The sequence below is a fragment of the Aotus nancymaae genome, unplaced genomic scaffold (genome assembly GCF_030222135.1).
Source record: "Aotus nancymaae isolate 86718 unplaced genomic scaffold, 86718_ANA_hifiasm-v0.15.2.pri h1tg000031l, whole genome shotgun sequence".
Lineage (NCBI taxonomy): Eukaryota > Metazoa > Chordata > Mammalia > Primates > Aotidae > Aotus > Aotus nancymaae.
This window is the reverse complement of record NW_026988444.1, coordinates 1631868-1656487: the sequence shown is the minus strand read 5'-3', so window position 1 is coordinate 1656487 and position 24620 is coordinate 1631868. Positions and strand designations below refer to the sequence as shown.

Here is a 24620-nt window from a genome sequence, read left to right as displayed (position 1 = left end):
GTTAATGGGGGTCTATTTTGACTTTGTCTTTGGTCCAAAGCAAATCCCTTACTCCTGGGATATGGTCTTTACTCCAGGGTTTAAATGGAAAACCTGTTTGCCAGGCTCCTCTGACTTGGCAGTAGCTGAGGGATGTGCTCCATTCTTTCAGTTTTTCGTCTATTGCTTTTCACTGAGCTTCTCGGAATTGTCCCCCACGCAAGCACACATCTAACGTTAGCCAGTGATTTGAAAGTGAGCTGGAATTTGAAACCAGGCAGCCTGACTTGTGGCCTCCATGTACTTAACTACCAAGCTGTAAGCACTAAGTCCTTCAGAGGAAAAGTAAAATGAACTCATTATCTTGCCCAAACACCTAAATTTGTTCATTCTAAACATCAAATTTTGTTGACATTTGGCATTGTCAAGTAACAGACAGAAATACATAAATAAAAAATTATTAGTGTTTAGAAAGCATCTATATATCCAGACTGTTCCATACATCACTATGTATTGACTCATTCAGTCCTTATGACAACTCTATGAGGTAGGCACTATCATTATACCCATTTTACTGACAGGAAAATTGAGACATAAATCACTTTAGTAGTTTTCCTGGTTGCAGTGCAATGATAGGATCTCACACAGTCTGGCTCCAGAGCCTCCAAGTTTCAAAACTGCAATTACACAGCTGCTCACTGACATAGGGCTGAATTAAGTACCCATTGTCTTTCTCACCAAATGGCTTGGTAGCTCCTGGTGTGAATCTAGGACAGGGCAAGGACGTGACCTTTCTGTTCTCACTCTAGGAAAGTATTTGTTCCTGCTGCTCAGAGATTTTGTCTTGATACCAGATAAGCGATCTTTGCATTTATTAGAATTATCACAAACTGGCATTGTGTGGACCACAAAATGCTGGGTGTCAAATTATTAAAATGTGAAACAGCATATTTACCCACCTGGGCCACTTCATGTCAGAGCGCCTGACACACACCTCATTAAGCTTCACCTTTCTCGTGTATATAACTGATTAATGAAAGACCCAGAGGTCTCAGGAGTGGGAGTCATTCAATTAAAAATTGTGCGCGGTGAGGCCACCGTGTCCCAGTGTGACTGACAGAGCAGCTATCTGCATTGCAAAGAGGTATTTGCTTTTAATTAACCAAAGGCAAGCGGGACATGATGCTTGTGCTGGTAAGTCAATGGCAGGAAGCTGGAGTGCATGACTGTGCCGCGTGAGCCAGAGCACGGGCCGGGGCTCGAGGGCAGCAAAAGATGGCTCATGGCATTTGCGGGAGAGGGCAGAATAACAGAAGGGCCTGATTCCTCATCGAGTCTTCCTAGAGAGAAGTCCTGTTACCGAGTTAATCTCTAGAGGGCAAATAATGCAGCTACTGCGAAATGCTCGTCGTTTCTCACTTCGGGCAGGTGGCGTTCGCCTCACCCACGGCACCGTGGAAACATGCAGAGAAAATGAGCCTCTGATTTGTTTCACAAATGTAAATTCAAATCCATTTTGCGATCATTGTGTTTGGAGGATTTCTTTATTTTACACATAGTAACTCTGATAGAATAATGACTGAGGGGTGAGGGGAAGCGTTTTCTTTTTAAGAAATGTGTTTACAAGTAATTGACTATTATTTCAGATTCCCTATACTACTAAAGCTATACGTAGAAAAGAATATGCATATCTTGGAAATATAAGGAATATATTTGTCTAACCAATTAACAAATATTTGACAAACGATGAACATGCGATAACTGTTTCATGGGTAGAAGAAGTCAGAAGGCAGGGCTGTTGCCCACCAGCCTCCTTGAGTCTGTATAATAGTAAATCAGGGGACAGAGGAGCAGGAAGGGCTTTTTCTGGCCTCTGCCCAGGAGTCAGGCACATGCTAAGGCATTTCACACATACTTTCTCTGTTAATTGCATCAGAGCTCTGATGAGGTAGGGATTAACGTCCCCATTTTACAGATGAGAAAACTGACACTCAGAATGCTGAATTTCAACAAAATTGCAAAAGAAGCAGAGCACTGACATCTGGATTACAGCCTGGGTCTGGCTCCGAGGCCATTGCAAGGCCCCCCAGCTGTTCTTTGGGGAAGCATCGGCTGCTCATGCCCCACACTGTGAGAGGCTATACCCTCCGCAAGACACAGGGGCAAGGCTGTTTCTGGGCCAGTGAGTCTGCTGAGAATATCCCAGTGTGAGAAGGTGAAGCATCTGAAAGCCATTCTGCTACTTCCTGAATCCCCCTTGCCAGTGAGAATGGCCCCTACCCTCCAGACCTGTCGTTAGAGAGGCAAGGGGAGGCCAGGGCAGGGCTCAGGGAAGGAGGCTGAAGCAGAGGCTGCTTCAGCGGCCCCCTGGGTCTGGGGTGAGGGTCCTCTCTGCCCCCAGAGATCCTCAGGTTCTCCTTTCCTCCCCTCTGCTTGGTAACCTGGCCCTGAGGGCTGAGTTAGAGCGAGGACCTGGGAGAACGGGGCAGAGGCAGTGTCCGCTGTAGGACACGTGGCCCACAGTGGTCTGCAGCATCTGGCTCTTGTGCCCCAGCACCAACCCCCTGGCCTCTCTGTGGGCTCACAGCCAGCAGCCTTTTGGTAGCACACCAAGGGCTCTTGCCCAGATGTGGTAAGTGGTGGTGTGGACAGCTGGTCCAGGTGTCAGCAGGGGCACCTGGCCAATTTCTGTAGCTCATAGAAGGTATGTTTCTGTAGCTCAAAGAAGAAGGCTTTTCTTCCTGATCAATAACCCAAAGACATTGCTGCTATTTGTGGATTTTATTTCAAACACAAACACACACACACACACACACACAGATGTACAATTAGTGTATAAATATGTTAGTCTCATTTTACAAGGTGAATGACAATAAGGATAATGCAGAGGCCTACACCTGGCCCCCAAAACGGGGCTGATCAAAAAGGAGGGGCTGAGGAAACAGAGGAGCATGGACAAGGGGGAGAGGGATGCAGGATTTGGGGGCTCCAATGCAGCCTCAGGTGTGAACATGGTGGGAAGCCACTGCCCTGAGTCTTGAGCGGGTCCTCCACGAAGAGGCCAGGCTCACCCGCTGTGTGCAGAAGGCAGCTCAGCTAAGGAAAGACATGCACACAGGCTTTCGAACCTTTTCTTTTTTACATAGGCTTTGTTTTTCAGAGCAGCTTTCGGTTCCTGGCAAAAGGGATGAGAAAGCGCAGAGCTCCCACATAACCTGTTCCCACATAGGCAGGGCCTCCCCGACTCTCCACGTCCCACAGTGGGCCATGCCCACGGTGTGCTGCAGTAAGGAACCCAGACAGACACCTCATTAGCACCCAAAGTCCATCAAAACCCGAAGTCAGTGAGGGTGCGGCCTCTGTACGGCCAGCGAAGCCTCTGCCTTTGTTTCCACTGCCTGGAACTCAGTGTCGGTCCTGGGAGGCCATGTCACACCAGACACCCGGCAGGGGCCCAGAGTGGGGAGGGAGCCTAGACCCTGACACATGGGAAACATCTCAGATTCAGACACGTGAACTTGGAGAGAAAGAATACAAAAGAAAGGCCCCTAGACCAGGGTGGGCCATGTAGCCGGGTCCAGCGGTGTCAGAGGCTGCCATGGAAATGGGGACTCCCGGGAGGAAGTGACAAGGGACCTGGGCTTCTCCAGGACCCACGCTGCACACTCCACTCCACCTGCCCAGTGACAACAGGGAGCACCCCACGCGGGGAGGGCATCAGGCTGTGGAGGCCCCGGGCACTGTGTGTCAGTCAGGTGTGGGAACACACCCTTCAGGCTGTCAGTCACCATAAACACAGAGTGTCATTCACAGGTGTTCTGTATCGGGGCAGTGGGGACGACGTGGGACCAGGGTTTGATGCCACAGGCATTCCAAATGTTTAGGCAACCGGAAACACTCGGGATGGGAGTGACGGGGGTGCCTTGGGAAGTTAGTAATGGCTTTGCACACAGGCTTGTCCCAGCTGGCCAGAGTCTATGCCATCTGGCAAGAATTCATTGGCCCTAGTGTGGTGGGCAGTGGGCTGGGGAGGAGACGAGACTTCAGGGGTTAAGGTCAGGTGGTTTGTAAGCCTGACGCCCACCACCAACCAACACCTTCCCCTTCAACACAGTCAGGATGGGCACTAATTACATCAGCATGTTCCTGTTACTAGCACCAACCTGCCCCTGACACACACGTGCACACACACACATGCACACACATGAACACAACACACTGACATGCACACGTGTGCACTAACATACACACGACACACATGCACACTAACATACATGCACACACTAACATACACATACGCTAACACACTGACACACATGCACACATGCATGCACACACTAACACACTGACATGCACATGTGTGTGCACTAACATACACATGACACACATGCACAGTAACACACTCATACATGCACACACACTAACATACACACATACACATGCTCTCACATACACTGACACACACTGACCACATATACACGCGTGTCCTGTCCTAGTTACTGTACCCAATCTTTCCTGTGAGCTCCTGCATCCCAGCTCCTCTCTGGTGCTTTCCTCTGCCTCAGTTTACCTCCCATTCCACCCAGAGTCAGCCCAGCCAGGCTTCTCATTCTAGTATACCTCTGCCCTTCTTTTGATGATCATTTATGGTTTATACCCAGCTAACTTACAGTGAGGAATTGAAGTAACTTCTGCAGGTACATAAAAGGTATTACAAGGAAATAGAAACTTAAAATATAATTTTTAAATAGTGGAAATGCAGAGCAAAACGTAATATGAAGCATTTCAACAGAATCCAGGTGACCACAGTATGGGAAAGTGAGCTCCTTCCCCCGACAAATGACTCACCCCCCTGCACCCTCCACAGGCAGGGACCATGTCTCCCAACTCCAGACACCCCTGCCTCCTACCACAGAGCTCTCAGATGCTCCGTAAATATGTGTGGGATGGATGGATGGATGGATGGATGGATAGATGGATGGATGGTTGGATGGATGCATGAATGAATGAATGAATGAATGAATGAATGTGTTTCAGCTGAGACACAGCAGCTGAAAAAAGCAGTAGCTTTTTTTTTTCCTACAGTCCTCCTTGGCAAGCAAAATAGGATCCTTTCGGGGAGAACTTCCAAAACGTCCAGGGGTCACTTGGGCAGAGCATATTCATATATTCATAACGCTGACATGCCAAAACACAAGCAGATTTTCATTGTTGAGCCGTTATGCCCCGAGAATCTGATTCTGATGATGAATGTTTGACATTGTTTCTTTGGAAAATATAAAAGATCAATCCCATAAAATGCATGTGGATGGAGACGTCTTAAGTTGTTTGCTAGAACTTCCTAGAATTCGGAAAAGCACATGGTGGAAATTTGTTTTTATTTCATAATTGACACAAAACAAAAAACCTCTAGTGATATTTGATAGGCGCGAAGAGCCCTCTACTGGCGGGTGGAGTGAACTATCCGACAGAACTCCAAAATTCAATTATGAATTAATTAATACAATTGTCCATGACCTCAAACTATCTGTGGGTAATTTAAATGAAGCCTTTTCATAGCTAAACGAAAATTAGAAAAGCAAAGGATACCATTTTTCATTAGCAAATTGGCAACGAGTTTTGTATTATTATTAATCCTCATCGAGGAGAAGAGTGTGGACAGCCAGACCCCTACTCTATTCCTGGGAGAGTGGAAATAGATGGAACCCCCAGCAGGGCAGTGTGACAGCACGCATGAAAACGACACGCTCAGAACGTCCAGGCCCCTCCACCTGGAAGCCTCTCTTCTGTCAGTCATTCTAAGGAAATTCTCATCCAGGTGCCCCAAATAAGTACCGTTTGGGGTGGTACAAGGTGAAAACATTCAAAAACGGGGGATTCATTCGAACCGTTCATCCTGGCGCTTCCTGTTAAAATAATAGAGAAATAACTTTCCTGTTACATGAACAAAGCAGCCCAGAAAGCGGTGTGTGTTGAACAAGATCCCATTTTTGTAAAGGATCTGTGAGGATAGGAAATGTTTGGTGATTGATTCTAGGTGCAGGGAGAAAAGGTGTTGTTTATGCCATTCTGTATATTCTGAGATGTTTACTAAAGAATACTGCTTTTCCACAAACTGTAAGAGCAGATCTTATTCCCAACAGACGCGCCTGCAAACACTCCTTATCTGGCCGGCATACTTTCTGCAGCCACCCTGCCCTCCCACGTCTGTGGTGCAAGGAAAGTGAGCCCTTCTCCCCGCCCATCCTCCCGCCTTCCGTCCCTAGCCCATGCCGTCCCCAAACCTTCCTGTGTACTGACGACCTCATGCACCACGTCCTCCCCAGGCTTCCTGTCTGCCCGTCTTTCTGAAGGAGCTCTCCCTGTCACCTACCTCTGTTCCCTCCACTCCCTGCCAAGGCCACCAGTGACCTCCTCATTACCAAACTCTCTGGCCAGCACAGACCACTGCTGGCCACCCCCCTCCTGCTTCTTGGCCCCCTGGCTTTGAGGATGACTGTTCCTCCAGACCCATCCCTTCTCTCCACAGCTGCTGCCCCCTGGCAGCCCAGACCTCCTCCTCCATCATCGTCTTCCCTGTGTGGTTCCCGGCTCTCTGCCACCCTCACCCAGCCTCATCCACTGTCCCCCTTTACTCAGGAATTTCTTCCATCCATTCTTGAGGCGTCCACTGCCATTGGTTCACAGTGCCCTTGCCTCTCGCCTACTCCCTGGCCCCAGCAGACCTCCCTGCCTGCCCCGCTGCCCAGGGGCTCATGGCAGCAGACATTGGCCTCTTCGTTACCATCCTCTGGGCATCTAGCATCGAGCTCCCTCCTGCACCCCACATCCCACTGTCACCCAGTCTGACCAGTCCTGCCCTCCCCACCCTGGCCTGCCTATTCCCCGACGCAGGCTCTCATCTCCCCACAGCAGCCCTGTGGCACCTCCCTGCCTGGGCCTTGCCCCTCCCTGCACCCACTGCCCACACCTGCCCGCTCCCCATGGTCAACACAGCTGCCACCACATCCTCCTCTACACACTCCCCAGAGGGATTTTTCTGTAACATAAAAAGGATCAAAGTTCTGGATTAAAGTCCTTCCCCAGCCTTCCACAGCCTCTAGGATACATGCAACCTCTGTAGCATGGCCACATGCTTTTCTGACGCCTTCCAGAAGTGCCAGACGCTCCCCATGTGCCCCAGGTGAGGACGCCTCACCCTGCACCCTGGCTCCTGGCCCGAGGAAGGAGCTTCCCCCTCTCCAAACCATCTCACCTTCTGGAGACCTCGGAAGGCCTCTCTGCTTTAACCGCTGTCTGCCGTCTCCATTCCTGGTTCCCCCCATCTGCCCACTTCTCCCCCTTTCTGTCACTGCTGGCCCTCACTGACACCCTGATTTCCTGGGAGCATCCTCAACCTCAGGTCTGCTCTCCCTGGCCACAGGCGGGCTCCTGGAGTCCAGGGAACTGTGTTATCAACTCTTTGTGACCCTGGAACCTTGCACAGTGCCTGGCACATCAAAGCTCTTCTATAAACATCTTATGAAGGAACCTATCTTTCTTCCCCACGACAGTCTTTCACGCATTTGAAAACAGTGAACTCACCCACCTCAAGTCTCTTCTCCAAGAGAAGCAGCCTCTGTCCCTTCCATCCTTCCTGGATGAAGTGGCTTCCGCCTGACACTGCCCCAGTGTCCATGCCTGTCTTCTCTCTGTCCAGACCTGAACATGGTCACCAGGAGTTCCGTGACCAGCGGGCCACTCAGCTTCCCCAGGTGAAGGTCAGGAAAGCCAGGGATCCGAGCCTTGGAGGGCAAGACAGTGGCGGCTTTAGCATTCTTCCTGCTGGGGTGAAAGAGGGTAGCGGATGATACAGGTCAAGAGTAGAGAGACGCTTTGGAATAGGCATCCTGTCTCCCCTGGCAATGTGGCAGCAACCTGGTCCATGCAAGGCCTTGTGGGTGTTGGGCAGATCCAGGTCCTGCCCGGACCTCCAGCACTTACCAGTTGCTGGGCCAGCACATGATTCACCCTCACCTTGCTCTGCCTCAGCAGCCTCATCTGTGAAAGGGGAGAAGCCATGGGGTGTGCTTGGCACGGCATGGAGCATGTGTCCAGCGAGGATGGAAATGGCGTCCCGGATGCCAAAGCGCTTTGCAAACAAACGTTAGCTGTATTGTTAACATCATCTAAGAACACTCTCGGGAAGCGTTTTCTGTTTTGCTCGGTAATAATTGAGCCCTTCCAAACCACATCACTCCAGAGTGCCCCGTACAACCCTGTGTGCCCCCACAGCAGGTGAACGAGGGAAAGGAACTCTTTCGCAGGTGTGTGTGAAAAATACAGGAAGCACGGAATTCCCCCATTCGTTCTGAAGGAGCCTACAATTAAGAGAACAATCACTAACTTCACTGTCATCAGCACGGTGCCACCGTTTTCAAAACAATGGATTTCGAATGAGATGCTGGAAACAAAACGTGGGTCTCAAAATCATTTCAAGTTAGTACGACTCCTGTTTCAAGGCTGCGCAGCTTAGTTCGTTAAGAACAGAAGGAAAAGTGAGCGCTGACGTACTTGGTACTCACATCTGCAGTTCCCATCTGGGAATAGAAACTCTGGACCACGCATTGCTTGCCACGTGGACGTCTGTGAGAGGTGATCCACAGCAGCCTCGAGTGCGGTCTGGCTAAGACGACAGAGTTGTTTTGTTTTTATTTTTAACGTTTATTGTAGGTTCAGGGGTACATGTGCAGCCTTGTTATATAGGTAAACTCATGTCACAGGGGTCTGTTGTACAGATTATTTCATCGCCCAGGTATTAAGCCCAGTACCCAATAATAATCTTTTCTGTTCCTTTTCCTCCTCCAAACCTTCACCCTCAAGGAGGCCCCAGTGTCTGTCATTCCCTCCTTTGTGTCCACGTGTTCTCATTGTTTAGCTCCCACTTTTAAGTGAGAAGAATAAGTGGTATTTGGTTTTCTGTTCTGCATTAGCTTCCTAAGGATAGTAACTTCCAGTCCCATCCATGTTCTCGCAAAAGACATGGTCTTGCTCTTCTTCATGGCTGCATAGTATTCCATGGTGTATATGTACCACATTTTCTTGGTCCAAACTGAAGAGACAATTGTTGATGTGAAGATGGTTTCTCCATTGATTTCAATTCTAGAACTAAGATTTTTAAGAAGGACTGAAAAAAAAATAAGATCTCGCCTTTGTTATTACAAATTATCTTTTCTCTAAGAAGTGTAAACCCTTTTACATACAATGTCTCATTTTCTTAGTTTTGGGGCTGAAGTAGGGAAGCTTTTGACTTAAAGTAGCTGTAAGGGAACAGTGGTCCCTTGGAGCCTGCCCCCTCCCCGCTCTTCAGCTCCGTCCCTGGGCAGCAGCATTCAGGCATGTTGGAAGGAGATCAGGGGCTTGTACCAAGGAGCTGAGAGAATGGAAGATGTGGAGTTGAAAGGGATTAGGAGGTGCCATGAATAGACTGTGGGGTTGTTAGGTTTGGGGAATGAGACAAGGGTGGATGCCCAGGCCTCTGGCTCGGGTAGGAGCAGAGTCACACAGGGAACCCGCAGGAGGTAGGACAGCCAGATGGAGGGAGGGGAGGTGACCTTCTGAGCCTTCGGGAGGCAGGCACCATGTGGGGATGGGAAACTCTGGCCTGGAGCTGTGGATGTGCATTTGGGTGTGGTCAGTGCATAGAAGCCAACTGAAGCTACCAGAGTGGATGAGATCAGCCTTCCGGGTGGCATTGAGAGGGTGCAGAGAAACCAGAGCAGGGTCCCTGGGAACCGCCCACCAAGGCCAAGCCGTGTGCCCCTGTGCATAAGCCAGCACATAGTAAACACCTCTGCTTCTGGGCGGAGCTTCCTGACCATGGCTGCTCTTCAGCATCACCTGGGGAGCTTTAAAAACTGCTGGCAGTGGACAACACCCCAGTCACACAGAATCTCCAGGGCTGGGACCCAAAGGTCATATTTTCCAGTGCTCCCCGGGTGACCCCAGTGAGAAGCACTGAATCGCCAGGGGAAGAAAGAGGCTTCCCTCTGCGGCTCATGCTCCACCCCTCCTCACATACCTGCTGCTGTGAGACCCCCACCACCCATACACACAGGGTTTTTTCCCCCAACTTCCAAGCACGTGTTGTTGTCAACACCACCTGGTGCTACCGCCCTGACTGGGTGCATTTCCCGGTTGGAGGGACCCTGCTCGGGAGGACCCATCCCTGTTCCTCTTCGTGCCCTTGCTGCTCTAGCAGAGGGTATGGTGCCCAGCCGGGATCAGTATAGGTCAGTTCAGTGTACAGGGCGGAGCTCCATTTCCAACGGCCCTTAAGCACGCCCTGTGTTTTCTCCTGAATTTCCCTCCTGCCGTGACAGGATTCCCAGCTCAGAGGCCCTTTGAATCTGCATTTTATGCACAAGCTTTTTTCGTAGAAGCACAGAATGTTCAAGCTGGAGAATCACTTAATACTTGGCTGTGATCTACCAGAGAGCTGATTTTATTAAACATTTTTTTTAAATCAAAGATAAAGAGAGAAGAGGAGAGAGTTCCTTGATCCTGTAACATTTTGTCTGCCTCATTGATGAAAGCTCAGGGGCAAATTCCCAGCTTGGCATTTCTCCTCATCAGCTAGTCTTCTCAGCTTGGCTTTGGAATAGACTAGCTTCTCAAGTCCACTAGCAGGTGCTATAGTTAATAACCTGTGAATTGATTTGAGATTTCAGATTCTGATTCTTTTCAATTTTTTTTGCCATCAGTTATTGGGATACAGGTGGTATTTGGTTACATGAGTAAGTTTTTTAGTGGTGATTTGTGAGATTTCGGTGCACCCATCACCTGAGCAGTATACACTGCACCCTATTCGTAGTGTTTTATCCCTTGCCCCCTCCCACTCTTCCCCCCAAATCCCCAAAGTCCATTGTATCATGCTCACGCCTTTGCGTCCTCATAGCTCAGCTCCCACATATCAGTGAGAACATACGATGTCTGGTTTTCCATTCCCGAGTTACTTCACCTAGAACAATAGTCTCCAATCTCATCCAGGTCACTGCAAATGCTGTTAATTCATTCCTTTTTATGGCTGAGTAGTATTCCATCATATATATATGTGATGTATATACATATATATATCAATCAACTATAGCACCTGCTAGTAGACTCGAGAAGCTAGTCTATTTCAAAGCCAAGCTGAGAAGACTAGCTGATGAGGAGAAATGCCAAGCCGGGAATTTGCCCCTGAGCTTTCATCAATGAGGCAGACAAAATGTTATATATACACACATATATATGTATATACACCACAGTTTCTTTATCTACTCATTGATTGATGGGCATCTGGGTTGGTTCCACAATCTTGCAATTGTGAATTGTGCTGCTATAAACATGCATGTGCAAGCATCTTTTTTGAATAATGACTTCTTTTATTCTGGGTAGATCCAGTAGTGGCATTGCTGGACCAAATGGTAGTCCTACTTTTAGTTCTTTAAGGAATCTCCACACTGTTTCCATAGTGGTTGTACTAGTTTACATTCCCACAGCAGTGTAGAAGTGTTCCCTGATCACACCAAAAAATACAATCCTAGTGGCAAGCCCAAAATAAAGTGCCCACAAATGCGAGTCACCCCCACATTCAGCAGGACGAAGGGTGGGAGGTCTGGTGCTTTGTCTGACGTAAAAGTGATAACCCATGAAGGACGCAAGTGAAGCCTCTGGGATTCAAAGTTCGGTCCTAACTGTTAGCAGCACGTATCCAAGTCATGCAGCATCAAGTATGTTTGTGGCAGCAAATCCATACGGGTCTGCAGCAACCTCAATTCTTGCCTCTTCAGAAGAAAGAATTGGACCAAGGAGACAGATGGCAGAAGGAGAGGCCAAGCTCAGCAAATTTTAGAGCAGGAGTGAAAGTTTATTAGAAAGTTTTAGAGCAGGAATGAAAGGAAGGAAAGGATACTCGGAGGAGACCCAGGTGGGCAACTTGAAAGACAAGTACACTGGCCAGGCGCAGTGGCTTACACTTGTAATCCCAGCACTTTGGGAGGAGGGCGGATCACTTGAGATCAGGAGTTCAAGACCAGCCTAGCCAACATGGTGAAACCCCATCTCTACTAAAAATACAAAAATTAGCCAGATGTGGTGGATCACACATATAAGCCCAGCTACCTGGAAGGTGAGACAGAAGAACTGCTTGAGCCCGGGAGGCAGAGGCTGCAGTCAGTCAGCCAAGATTGTGCCACTGCACTCCAGCTTGCGTTTTATACGTTGGCATGCTTCTGGGGTCTTCTGTCCCATCTCCCCTGATTCTCCCCTTGCAGTGGGCTGTCCACATGCACAGTGGCCTGCTGGCACTTGGGAAGGAGCATGCACAGTGTGTTTAAGGGAGTCGTGCTCATGCTCACTTGAGACATTCTTCCTTACCAATCAAGTGTCCCTGGAAGGTCATAGACCAGTTAAATTCCACCATTTTGCCTCTTAACGCACATGGTTGAGCCCACTCACCCAACTCCTGAGATATTATTGGGAAGCTGCTGATCACCAGCTTCTGGTGTTTCTGTTTATTGGGAGACTGTCTTTCCCTGGTGCTGGCTGTGACCAATTACTATTATAGAGAGACAGTAAACTACCGCCTGTCCATCACGGGATGGTCACCTGACATTCCTGGTGTGTGTGTGTGTTTCTTGGAAGGAGCCCTCTCCTCCCTGCTCATGCCCGACTCGCTCCCCACTATAACCACTTACTCGTCTCTGGGGCCTTGGTTCTCAGCTCTGAAGTGCTGGCCCCTCACACTCGTGGTGAGAATAGATGAGGAAACCCATGGAGGCCGCCTCAACTGCCATGACAGACTCGGTAGCCCTCAGCCTGGCCTCAGTCCTGCTTCTGCCACGCTGGACCTATGAGACCTGGGCCGCCACTTAATGTCTGCAAGCCTCAGTTTCCTCATCTGCAAACAGGGATGATGTTGGAAACAGATGCTCTTGCAAAGAAAAGTCAGCACTGAGACAAAGGATCTCTCACCACGGCAATTTTACTTTCTGCAGAAACGTTGCTCCTATTAGCTCTCTTGCTACTGGAATACAATGAACACAGGAAAAGCAGACATATTTGTGTTTTATGCATTTGGGGTTGTCTTTACTGCTGCGTCTGACTTCTGCTGGTCGGAGCTAGACTTCACAATCTAACCTAAAACTTGGTTGGCTAACAACTTAAAACTTTTCTAAACAGGTAAAAGCAATGGAGAACAAAAGGAAAAGGAAGGCTAAATAAGGAAGGGACAGGAAGTTGCTTGCGAAAGGACTTAGAAAAGTAATAACATAAATATCTTGGGTAAAGTACAAGGACACAGAATGTACTACATGCCTGTGAGCATGTCTGGCATAAACATCTTGGTTAAAGCACAAGGACATAGAATGTACTTCATTCTTTTATATCTAACAGCCATAGGATAGGGCTGAACAAAGAGTCACTAGTAAAAAGCAAGAAGGCTTTGAAGAAAGTCTTTAAAAGAGACTATTACTTCTAGCATTTGTTGCTATTATTACTATTATTATTCTTTAACAAGAAGGGAAACTTTGAAGGGGAACTTTTCTACTCCCCACAGATGATAACAGTGGTCCCCACTTAATAGGGTTCGGATGAGATGAGCAGTTTACTGTACATGCGTGCAGGCGTCCAGGAGGAGGCAGTGCCAGGTGCGTGCTGACTCTGGTCATGTGTGATCCTGGGCACAACATGGGTGGCTGATGCCTGGCACACGTCTGCCAGCTCACTCACTGCACCTATCACACCACACCGGCTCAGGGCTCAGGATCAAAATTTGGGATTCTGAATTCTGAAACTCTGTGATTCTGGGTCTACAAAATAACACCTACCGAACGGTGCTTGGCTGGCACTCATTTCTTCCGGAGCGTTCATGTGTGTTGGGGCCTGGGAATGCAGCCTGCCCAGGCATTGGGCCAACACAAGGATCCAGTTCAATCAGTGTCCATGTCTGCCTTTGAAGGCGCATAATCTGCTTTCCAGCCCCGACCTGCCACTTCATACATAATGACGGGGAAGCAGACACGGTGCAGTGTCCCTAGTGATTTTTCCACCACTCATTGAATGACTGTCTTGGTTTAAAATCATGCCTGCTGCCTTAATGATGTTTTAAGAAATATAAAAATAGGAGTACATAACGCTGTAGTCGCCGTGGCTTTTATCTGTCACAATTTCACACAAAGCACAAATTGTTGCAAAAATACCTGAACTTCGCTATCATGGGGGTGCTTTGAAGAGATTGTTAGGTGTACAGCAGTTATTCATGGGCCCAGGGTAAGTCCCATCCCAGCTCTGTGGCGGGGCCCTGCTTGCCCAGAGGGGCTCGGAGCCGCCTTTCAGGGGGAGCCTGGGCCACAAAGGCACAGCCAAACAGAGACGAACAAACAGCATCGTGGGGGCCCGAGTGCTGAAATGATTTTCCTCATGGTAAGCAAACTTGAATAAACCTGGGAACGGCCAGAAGGCTGTAATTAAAACTCGTGGCCCAGTTCTCCATTCATTTTCAGCAGAAAACTGGGGGTTTCTTTCAAGCCAAACTGAGAGGATGTTGGGGCCCTAGAGCAGAATGTTTGTCCTCAAGTTTGTCCTGCCTGTCAGAACAGGCCTGAGAGAGGAGGGGGGCAGGGAAGGGAGGGGGACTTGTCCTGCTGTGAGGGAAGGGACATGGTGGGGCAGGTTGAGAGCTGCAGAACACATTCCTGTGCCTGTGCAGCAGAGCTGTGGAGCCCCACAGCGAGTGTCTACTCCTGCTCCTGGGAGAGCAGATGTACACCCCAGAGGGAAGCACTTGGTAACCGGGGCTCTGCACACCCCAGAGGGAACTGCATTTACACCAGGGCTCTGCACACCTGAGAGGGAAGTGCATTTACACCAGAGCTCTGCACACCCCAGAGGGAACTGCATTTACACCAGGGCTCTGCACACCTGAGAGGGAACTGCATTTACACCGGGGCTCTGCACACCCGAGAGGGAACTGCATTTACACCAGGGCTCTGCACACCTGAGAGGGAAATGCATTTACATCCAGGGCTCTGCACACCCCAGAGGGAACTGTATTTACACCAGGGCTCTGCACACCCCAGAGGGAACTGCATTTACACCAGGGCTCTGCACACCCCAGAGGGAACCACATTTACAACCAGGGCTCTGCACACCTGAGAGGGAACCGCATTTACACCAGGGCTCTGCACACCCCAGAGGGAAATGCATTTACACCAGGGCTCTGCACACCCCAGAGGGAACCACATTTACAACCAGGGCTCTGCACACCTGAGAGGGAACCGCATTTACAACCAGGGCTCTGCACACCTGAGAGGGAAATGCATTTACCAGCAGGGTCCTGCCTTTTTCTCTGCAGGTGGCTCGACAGCTCCAGCCCTCCGTGGTGTGGATTGAAGATACAGAAAAAACCTTCTACAAAAGAGTTCCCAGTGCAGAAAAGATGGTGAGGACTTCCTCATGCCTTACTTTGGCCTTTTCTTTCCTCCAAAGGAGGCCCTTTTCAGGGCCTTCCTCTACTTTTTGAGAAGGTCTTGCATTTTCAAGGGAAGAAGGAAAACTGGGGCTCTCTGTAGTGGTCTCTGTGTGCCCTGTCTGTATTTGAAAGGGTTCTGTGGTCTGACTTTATGAAACATAGTTTAGAAGGAAAGGAAAGAAAGTGTGGAAGAAAGGGGAGAGGGATTTTTCGCCCAAATATATGATTCAGAGGTAAGAAACAGAGAACTCTGCTCAGTTGAAGCAAAGGGCACACATAGGAGTTATTATTAGGATTTCCTATTGTTCCTCATAATAAATAGCAAAAGGCCCAAAATTTATGAACAAAGACCCTCAACAGAACTTTTAAGTGCACAGCATTTGGGGCCTCCAGGGAGTCCTGTTTCAATTGCTTCCTTCCTTCTTTTCTCTCCTTTCAATGGTCCCCCCGCCCCACCACTTCCCCCCACAAATCAACAGCAAATTTCCCACAAGTTAAAAAAAATGTGCAGATACACGTGATTGTTATTCCACATCAATTTGCACCAAAGCAAATAGTGGTTAACTATGAATTTCTGATTAAATTCATAAGGATTTTAATCACTTTTGATCCTTATGTATTATACATCACTCTTCGCAGGTAGAGATGATTTGGATAAAGAATGGAAGCTCAATCTTTTCTTCCCCAAATGAGCCTTGATTGCCCTGTCATTTCGGAAAGTCTTAAGAGAACTCATTTATTATTTAATCTGGGACTCTCGTAGTTAGCTCCCTCTGCTGGCGAAGTTGCTGCATTGAAGAAAAACTTGAAAAGGTCCACAAGTAGGTATGCAAAATGGATGGCAGGAATGACCGGGTTCTCCACCAGGTCCTACATCTAAGAGAAATGCAGGGCAGTGCTTCATCCCAGGTGTCACACACCTGGAGTTATCAGAAATTTGGCTCATTCGTGGTCAGGGACTACACCCTCTCCCACCAGACTCCCATATGGGGAAGTGGGAGACACTGGCCTGGAACTCAGACCACTCATAGCATTCACACAGCTGGCTGTGTGTCCTTGAACAAGGAACTTAGCCTCTCTGAGCCTCCGCTTCCTTTACTATTAAAGGAAAGCATTTCAGCCCGGACGGCCTCCAGGTTCCTGAAGCCTCTGCATGCTCCACAGTGCCCTGGGCTTGCCGTCAGTGCCTAGTCATGGAGAGCAAACGGAGTAGGAATGTTTCTCCCGAGAGAGCCAGAGGAGCACTGGGGAAGGAGCGCTGAGAGGGGCCCTTTGAGAGAGAGCTGGAGGCAGGGAATGAAATGTGGGCCCCATAGACACCCTCGCATAAAGGGAGTGGACGTGAGGGACAGGGGGCCCACCGAGGAGGGAGCTGAAAGCCATGAAAAAGCTTCAGCCCTTCTGCTGCTGACACAGAACCTCTCAGCACTGTCCCTGATTCCCGCAAACCCTGCCCATGGCTCACTTTTTCCCTGCAGGAAATGAGGGCCATCGGAGACATGGTCTTCGTTATGGACGAACTGGATGTTTTCTCTGTTTGCTTCCCATTAGAGGAGTCAGTCATCTGCTGGGGAGGTCAACTGCCCTGAGGATCAGGAGTCACCCTGGGATAAGTCCCAGGGACTGCAAGCCAGAGTGCACCCCTGGCTCCCTGAGCATCCAAAAGGCCAGCCAGGGGGCCTAGCCGTCCCACCAAGCTGCAAGAGGCACAAATGCCACTGCACCCCACCCCAGTATTTCCACCTCCAGCCCCAACGCCACAGCAGGAGGAGGGGGCGGGGGAGGAAACCATCGCGTGCGAATGCCCAGCTCTGCGCGGAACTCCAGCTCCACCCAGCCCGAGCCACGCAGTGATGGCATTGCGGGGCCTGCCCCTCAGGGAACAGGGCTGCAGAGCTCCTGCTGCCTTCCTGCATCTCCAGGGCCATGACTAGGCCGGTCCTGCTGTCCTTCCCAGTCCCTAGCCTCTGAGACTCTGTGTCTCACTCAAGATCCTCAGCCACCAGGGTCCCAGGTAGCCATAAGCACTGGACACCCACATTCTGAAGGTGACCAAAAGCCAAGGGCAGCAGAGGCATCCACAGGTGAGAAGAGCCCGAGAGGCATCGTCACCGGCTCCTCATTGCATCACTCGGCTGCCTAGGGAGCCCAGGGTCCTTCCTCCCACCCACTCCGGCCTCTGTCCCAAAGGCTGCCCTGATCCCAAGGGCACAGAGGCACAGAGAAGAATGTCCAGGAGGCTGGTGCTCCCACCAGCAACTGCCGCCATACAGGCATCAGGGCCAGCCTCACCCTGGGCAGTGCCTGCTGGATTGAGGGACTCCGGGAAAACCCCTTGAAAATCCACAGTGACTGAATGCACCTCCAGTGCCTCTGCCCATGAGGTGAGGCCTCCTCCCGCGGTAAGATGCAGGAAGCTCACCCCGGGGATGGGGCACAGCGAAGGTCAGTGAGTCCTCCCGAGCATGGAAGCCAAACCTTCTGGGTGCAGGGACACAAGACCTCAACACCTAGGACTGCTTCGGACAGGAAAAGGAGGACCCCGGTGGCGGTGGGGGACATTGATTGAACACCTCCTGTCTCCCAAGCACAATACACATGTCAGGGAATCTCCCAGCAACCCTGAGAGGAAGGCATTGTTTGCTCTGTGACACAAAAGAGGACAAAGGCTCCCAGAACGCGCACAGCTGCTCGGGGTCATGCTGGGATTTGGAAACAAGGCTGTCGGAATGCAGAGGCCAGGGCCTTCTCCCCGCCCCGCACAGCACAGGCTGGAAGACGCCGAGGGCAAACCACCAGCTTCACCTTCTGCCCGTGGGGTCAGCCGTCCTGGTGTACCTAAACCACACCACATCCCTGCAGCCCTCCCAGCTCGGGGCCACTCTAAACATCATCCGGAAAGCCGCTTTCTCCAAGTACCCCAACCAACCTCTGCCACGTTTGCAAACACACCCCTGCCCCCTGCAGACACCTGGACCAGGCTGCCCCCCTTCTCCTCCTCCTAGAGGGACAGCAGTGTCTGCTCTGGCGTCTCCGCCTGGAGTGCACTCAGTCAGGTGTCTGTCTGAGGCGAAGGCGGTAAAGAATGAGACACACAGTCTGCTCCTGCGTTTTCTGCCCCATTACCCTTGGTTACTTCATCTAGCGAGCACCTCCCTGACATCACGGAAGTGCCTCCACCAAGGAATTGCTCGCTTTCTTGGGGCTGGCTGCGACTGTTGTTTCGTGGAGCTGACTGCAGAAGAGCAAATTGAAATTGCTGTGTGGATGCTAGCCACTAATTTGAAATTGCCCAAAGTAATACAGTTGTGAGGGGCTGGCAGGCCCTGCGGTCGGGCGGCAGTTTTGGAGGTTGCCAGGTGATGGTGGGTGGTTTGCTGGTGTGATGGATGAGTGCACAGGTCTCGTACGTAATGGACAGCTCAGAACTGGAACAGAGGTGGTCTGAGTGCAGGGGAGCTACCAACTGAATGAGCACACCCCTTACTTCTGTCCCCTGGTCATGGGACTGCACCTCACCATCAGCAAGGATGTCACTGTGGACATTGCCCAGGATCAACGTTTGTTATTCAAATAGGCGGATTCATTTCAAATGTCGCTGCCATTTCAGGACACAAAGGTAGCAGTATCATCTCCTGCCTCAGAAAGGGCAGGAATCACACTGCCGTCACCATGGCAACTGGGTTGCTGAGGATGGGCTCAGACCATGCAGGTATGTCTCTACCCCCATGGAGTCTCAGTCTCCAGCCTCGCCAGGACCCTCAGGTCAGTCCTACTTCCGCTGTTGTTTGGGCAGCTCACATGTGCACCCCGCATACCCTACCACCTGCTTTGTTCTTTAAAGGCGAGTCTCTTCTCACCACCCTACTCACCCATCAACCCACCACCATCAGCCTGCTGCCCTCACCACTGTGTAGAAATTGTTCGCACAAAGTTATTAGGGCCAGGCACAGTGGCTCACACTTGTAATCCCAGCACTTTGGGAGGCTGAGGCGGGCAGATCACTTGAGGTCAGAAGTTTGAGACTAGCCTAGCCAACATGGCGAAACCTTGTCTCCACTAAAAATACAAAAATTAGCCAGGCGTGGTGGTGCATGCCTGTAATCCCCACTACTCAGGAGGCATGAATCACTTGAACCTGGGAGGTGGCGATTGCAATGAGCTGAGATTGTGCCACCGCACTGCAGCCCGGATGACACAGTGAGGCTGTCTCAAAAATAAAAGAAATTGTTCTCACAAAGTTCTTTGACATGAGAAGTGCAAGACTTTTCTGAAAACTACAAAAGCATTGTTGAAAAACTTAAAGGAAACCTGAATAAATGGAAAGACTTTTCGTATTCATTGGTTGAAAGACCTAATCTTGTTAAGATGGTAATAATTCCCAAGTCAGCCTACATGTTCGATGCAATTCCCATGAAATCTCAGCTGGTTTATTTGCAGAAATTGGTAACTGATCCTAAAATTCATCCAGAAATTCAAGGGATCCAGCCAAAACATTCTTCAAAAGAAAAAGTTGGAGGCCTCACATCTCCCAATTTTATTTCCCAACTTACCTCGAAGCTACAGCAATCAAGACAGTGCGATACTGGCCTAAGAGGAGACAGATCAGTGGCTCAGAATCAAGATTCCAGTAATAAAGCTTCACATCACAGTTCATTTTGACAAAGGTGCCAAGACAATTCAACGCAGAAAGAATAATATTTTCAACAAATGATGCTGGGACTACTGGATTGCTACCTGCAAAAGAAAGAGTTGGACCCCTACCTCATGCCATATACAAAAATCAACCCATAATGTATCATAGACCTAAAAACAAGGGCTAAAACTACAACACTCTTAAAAGAAGATATAGGCATAAATTTTGTGATCTTAGATTAGACAGCATTTCCTTAGATATGACACCAAAAGCACAAGCCACAAAAGGAAAACTGCAGTTCATCAAAATCAAAAACTTTTCTTTTTTGCTGCAAAGGACACCATCGAGAAAGTGAAAAGACGGCCCGCAGAATGGGACAGGTTTGCAAACCATGTACTGTTGAGGAAAGACGGCCCGCAGAATGGGAGAGGTTCGCAAACCGTGTACTGTTGAGGAAAGACGGCCCGCAGAATGGGACAGGTTTGCAAACCATGTACTGTTGAGGAAAGACGGGCCGCAGAATGGGAGAGGTTCACAAACCGTGTACTGTTGAGGAAAGACAGCCCGCAGAATGGGAGAGGTTTGCAAACTGTGTACTGTTGAGGAAAGACGGCCCGCAGAATGGGACAGGTTCGCAAACCGTGTACTGTTGAGGGACTTACATCTATTAATAGAACCTACAAAGAACCCTTACAACTCAATTAAAAAAAAGCAAATAACCTAACTTTTAAAGAGGGCCACCGATCTGAATACACATATTTTCCAAAGAAGGTACACAAATGACCAACAAGCACATGAAAAAATGCAGGAACATCATTAGCCAGCAGCCAAATGGGAGCAAAAATGGCCTCGACTGTGCTTGGGAAGTCTCTGCTGAGGCTCTCACCATCGCCCCTGGTGTGCTCCGCGTTCCCAGGCTGCTTCTCTGCTGTCTACACCAGGGGTGAGCTTCATTTGCAGCCAGGCTGTTGCCCATGGCAACATGGCCAGATCTGACTCCCACAGTCTGGAAGTCATCCTCCCTGGGCTGCTGAACGGCCAGCCTGTCCTCGCTCATTCCTCTCCCTCATTAGTGCTGAGATTATACTAAAATAAGTCAGGTTCAAACTATTTCCCAACTGTTTCAGAGAGATAAGTTTCACAACCTTATGTAACCAGGTATTTTTCAGACATGAGATGCAGGAGCTGGGCTCTTTATTGTTCCAGCAGTCAGCAAAGGAAGTCTTGTGTCCAGCTTCCAAACAACTCAGGAAAATGGCAGCACCACAGCTCATTATAGGCCCCAGTGAGCTTCCTTCCATTTGGAAATCAGCCACCACTTCCCATTCCTAGGGTCAAGGTGCTTCCTTCCTTCCCACCCTCTAAATCCGGACACCAGAAGCTGAAGAAAGGAAACACTGACAATTCCAATCCTCCAGGTCATACTGGGAAGCACATTCCAAGACCCATCCCAGGACAAACGTTAAGAAATCATGTTTGTCAGAGCTTTGCAATCACTGCAATAAACAAGGCTGCAATGTGTTCTAAGTAAATTTGCTTTCATTTTTTTCATGTTTTTTCTATATGTGGGCCAAATTTTTTTCTCTCTCTCTCCCAGAATGAACCTAAACGCCTGAAAAAACACCTTCCCAAAATCCTGAAACTCCTGAAACCAGAAGACCGGATTCTGATTGTGGGGACCACACGGCGTCCCTTTGATGCCGAACTCCAATCTTTCTGCAAAGTTTACCAGAAAATTATTTTGGTGCCCAGACCAGACTATGCTTCCAGATACGGCAAGTACCCCAGCCCCTTCCCGTGTGCGTGGTAGCTGAGGCTGGGCTGGCTGCCGTGTGCCTGCCCGGGGGGCGGCCCTTGGACCCAGTGTGTGCCAGATGAGTGGAGCGGAGCCTGCGCCCGGTGGGGCGTGTGCACCTGCACCCAACACGGAGCACGTGCTGCAGATGAAAACCACTGGGTCACGTTCTGTTCTTAGCATATTTCTCTCCACCCAAGACAAGAGGAAACTGGACGAGGATTATGATTTCTGGCCCTAACAGTGACAAAAGCCCTGTGGGTGCTGATTTTTCTTGGGACAGGTAGATGAGGATCACTCACCTTGCACCCATGGCGATGGTGTCGTCCTCATAGAGCATAGTTTCTTTTCACCAGCTTAGGTTGTTTTTTTCTTTCTTCCAATCTCAAAGTCCAGTCCCATGAAGACTTACTTAAAATGAACATTAAAATACGAGAGCTTACTTTTTCAATTCTTTCTTCTTAAATAGACAGATTCAAAATCCACTTCTTTTGAAACATGTTTTTTAATGGGAGTGACACAAAAAAGGGTCCCTGGGAGGCAAAGCAGTGGTAAGAGCCTGGGGTTGGGGCTCTCAGGCCACCTGGCTCAGAATCCCAGCTCTGCCACTGCATAGCTCGGTGATCCTGACAAGTCGGTCACCTTCTGAGCCTCCATGTTCTCATCTGTGAAGTAGGAGGACGGTTCACGCCACCGGGCTGCTGTGACACTCACGAGGTGTTAGCAGAGCACTGGCCCTATGTGGCCCCCCAGAGAGAAAGGGTATTGGTGGTGGTGATGGAGGTGGAGGAAGAGAAGAGGTTGGCCTGGGCTGGGCAGGAGGAGGGAAGGACAGGTGGTGAATGGCAAGGGAAGCTGGGGAGAGGGCTGGCAGCCATTCTGTTATCTGCTGCTGTGTGAAAACCTCCCCGAAGGCTCAAACACACATCATTCCACCGTGTGCTTCTAAGGGCTGCCTGGGCAGAGCTGGGGCATTCCCCTTAATGCACCTCATGATGTGTGAGTCAGACTGGACGGTGTCGATACCCAAGATGATTCGCGCATGTGACTGGAGTTGCTGCTGGCCATTATGGGTGCTGAGCGGGGCCTACGTCAACCTGACAGGCTGCTCCTGGCCTCTCACTGCAGCTTCTCACACCCAGCAGCTGGGTCTCCTGAGGGGTTATCTCATGAGCACATGTTCCAAGAGGTTGAGGCAGTAGCTGATTCTTGTGACACAGCCTCACAAGCCACACAGAGTGACCATCACCAACCCTCTGCTGGTTAAGAGGAAGGTACAGGACCAGCCCAGATTCGAGGGTGGCCTAGGACACACGGTTGTGAATGTTGGGAGTGGCTCGTGGCGGGGCCACTGTAACCCTGCACTGGCGGGAATGGTGAGGGCTTTGAGGTGAGATGGTAATGGTACTACCAGTGTTAGAAATAGTGGAGGGGGTTGGCAGGGTGGGGGGTGATGGCATGTGCTAATGGAGATGGAGGTGTTTGCTGGCAGTAGGGGTGGAGGCAGTGTGGAGTGACACTGAGGAGGTGGGCTGTGTTGGTGGTGGTATGGGTGGCTCTGGGGAGGGTGGTGGGAATGGTGGCACTGGTCACATGTGACATTGGAGATGACAGTCAGTGGCAGGAACAGCAGAGGTGCTGGTGGCAGTGGTGGTGGCCGTGGTGGCAGTGGTGGTGGTGGTCAGCATGGATGGTAGTGATACGGCGATTATGTCAGACCTGGTTTCTGTTCTTCCATCTCCAATCACATGGGCACTGCCAAAGCAGAGGGCATATATGGTCCTCTCTGTTCATAAGTTGCCACTCAATTTTTTCTTCTAAAAGAACAACCCTGTCCTCCCCACATGCTGTAAACGGCCAGCTTATTGGCCACTCTGCTTGCATCATGTGCCTATTTCTGTCTCGATAATTGGTGATCCTGGCTTTATAAATCAATGTTATACACAAAATACAGGAAGACTTTAGGTCCAGCAATTTCTGCATCCATCTCCTGCCTTCTTCATCTTTTAGGGCCTCAAAACACTCCCCACGAACCCTTTGCACCCAGCCAGCATCAAAAGAAGTGAGGGAAGACAGGATGGAGCAGTCACAGGAGATCTTACGGACTAGACCCAGGAGGGGCCAGCGTTTCCTCCAGCCAGGGCACGTTGGCCAGAATGAGAAACATGAATGAGGGGCAGAGCTGTCCAGCCAAAAAAGGATATGGCAAGAGAGTGGCGGGCACCACAGTCTGGCCGCAGCCCACACAGCCGACGCCGCGGTTCCACGCGGCCCACAAGGCCGACGCCGGGTTTCCACGCGGCCCACATGGCCAACACCGGGTTTCCACGCGGCCCACACGGCCAACGCCGGGGTTCCACACCCCTGGCCTTAGCAGGGCCACCCCCTCTCCTCTCAGGCGCTCTTTTTTCTTCCTTTTTTGTATTGTATCTATATTTTAAGCTATGTTGACGGAATAAGGTAGGGTATTATTAATTCGAAGGGGCTGGAGCATTCTTCTGGATTCTGGACTGAATGGTTTCTATTGTTTGAGAAAACTATAGGCCCTTTAAAAATGAAGCTATTGATGTATGGCTGGCAATTTTGTTCTTTTGATGAAACACCACGCATCCCATAGGATCCAGATCACATTGCAGATTCCTACCTGAATCTCCTCACAGCGTCGTGATGGGAGAGGAGTGTCCCTCCACCTGCGGGCAGGTGATGAAGCCGCACCA

General features: G+C 50.0%; 1 protein-coding gene across 3 annotated transcripts in view; it reads left to right on the top strand.

Annotated features, from left to right (window-relative positions):
• Positions 1 to 24620, top strand: part of IQCA1 (IQ motif containing with AAA domain 1) — a 180527-nt gene that overhangs the window by 134566 nt on the left and 21341 nt on the right. For all 3 annotated transcript variants that reach the window (XR_002479595.2, XM_021676891.2, XM_021676890.2), the window contains exons 16-17: positions 15356 to 15442; positions 21706 to 21883. Coding sequence is in view for 2 of the 3 variants with exons in the window: in XM_021676891.2 (XP_021532566.2) it covers positions 15356 to 15442; positions 21706 to 21883 (265 nt within the window). In the remaining variant the exon portion in view is untranslated. The remainder of the gene's footprint in view (positions 1 to 15355; positions 15443 to 21705; positions 21884 to 24620) is intronic.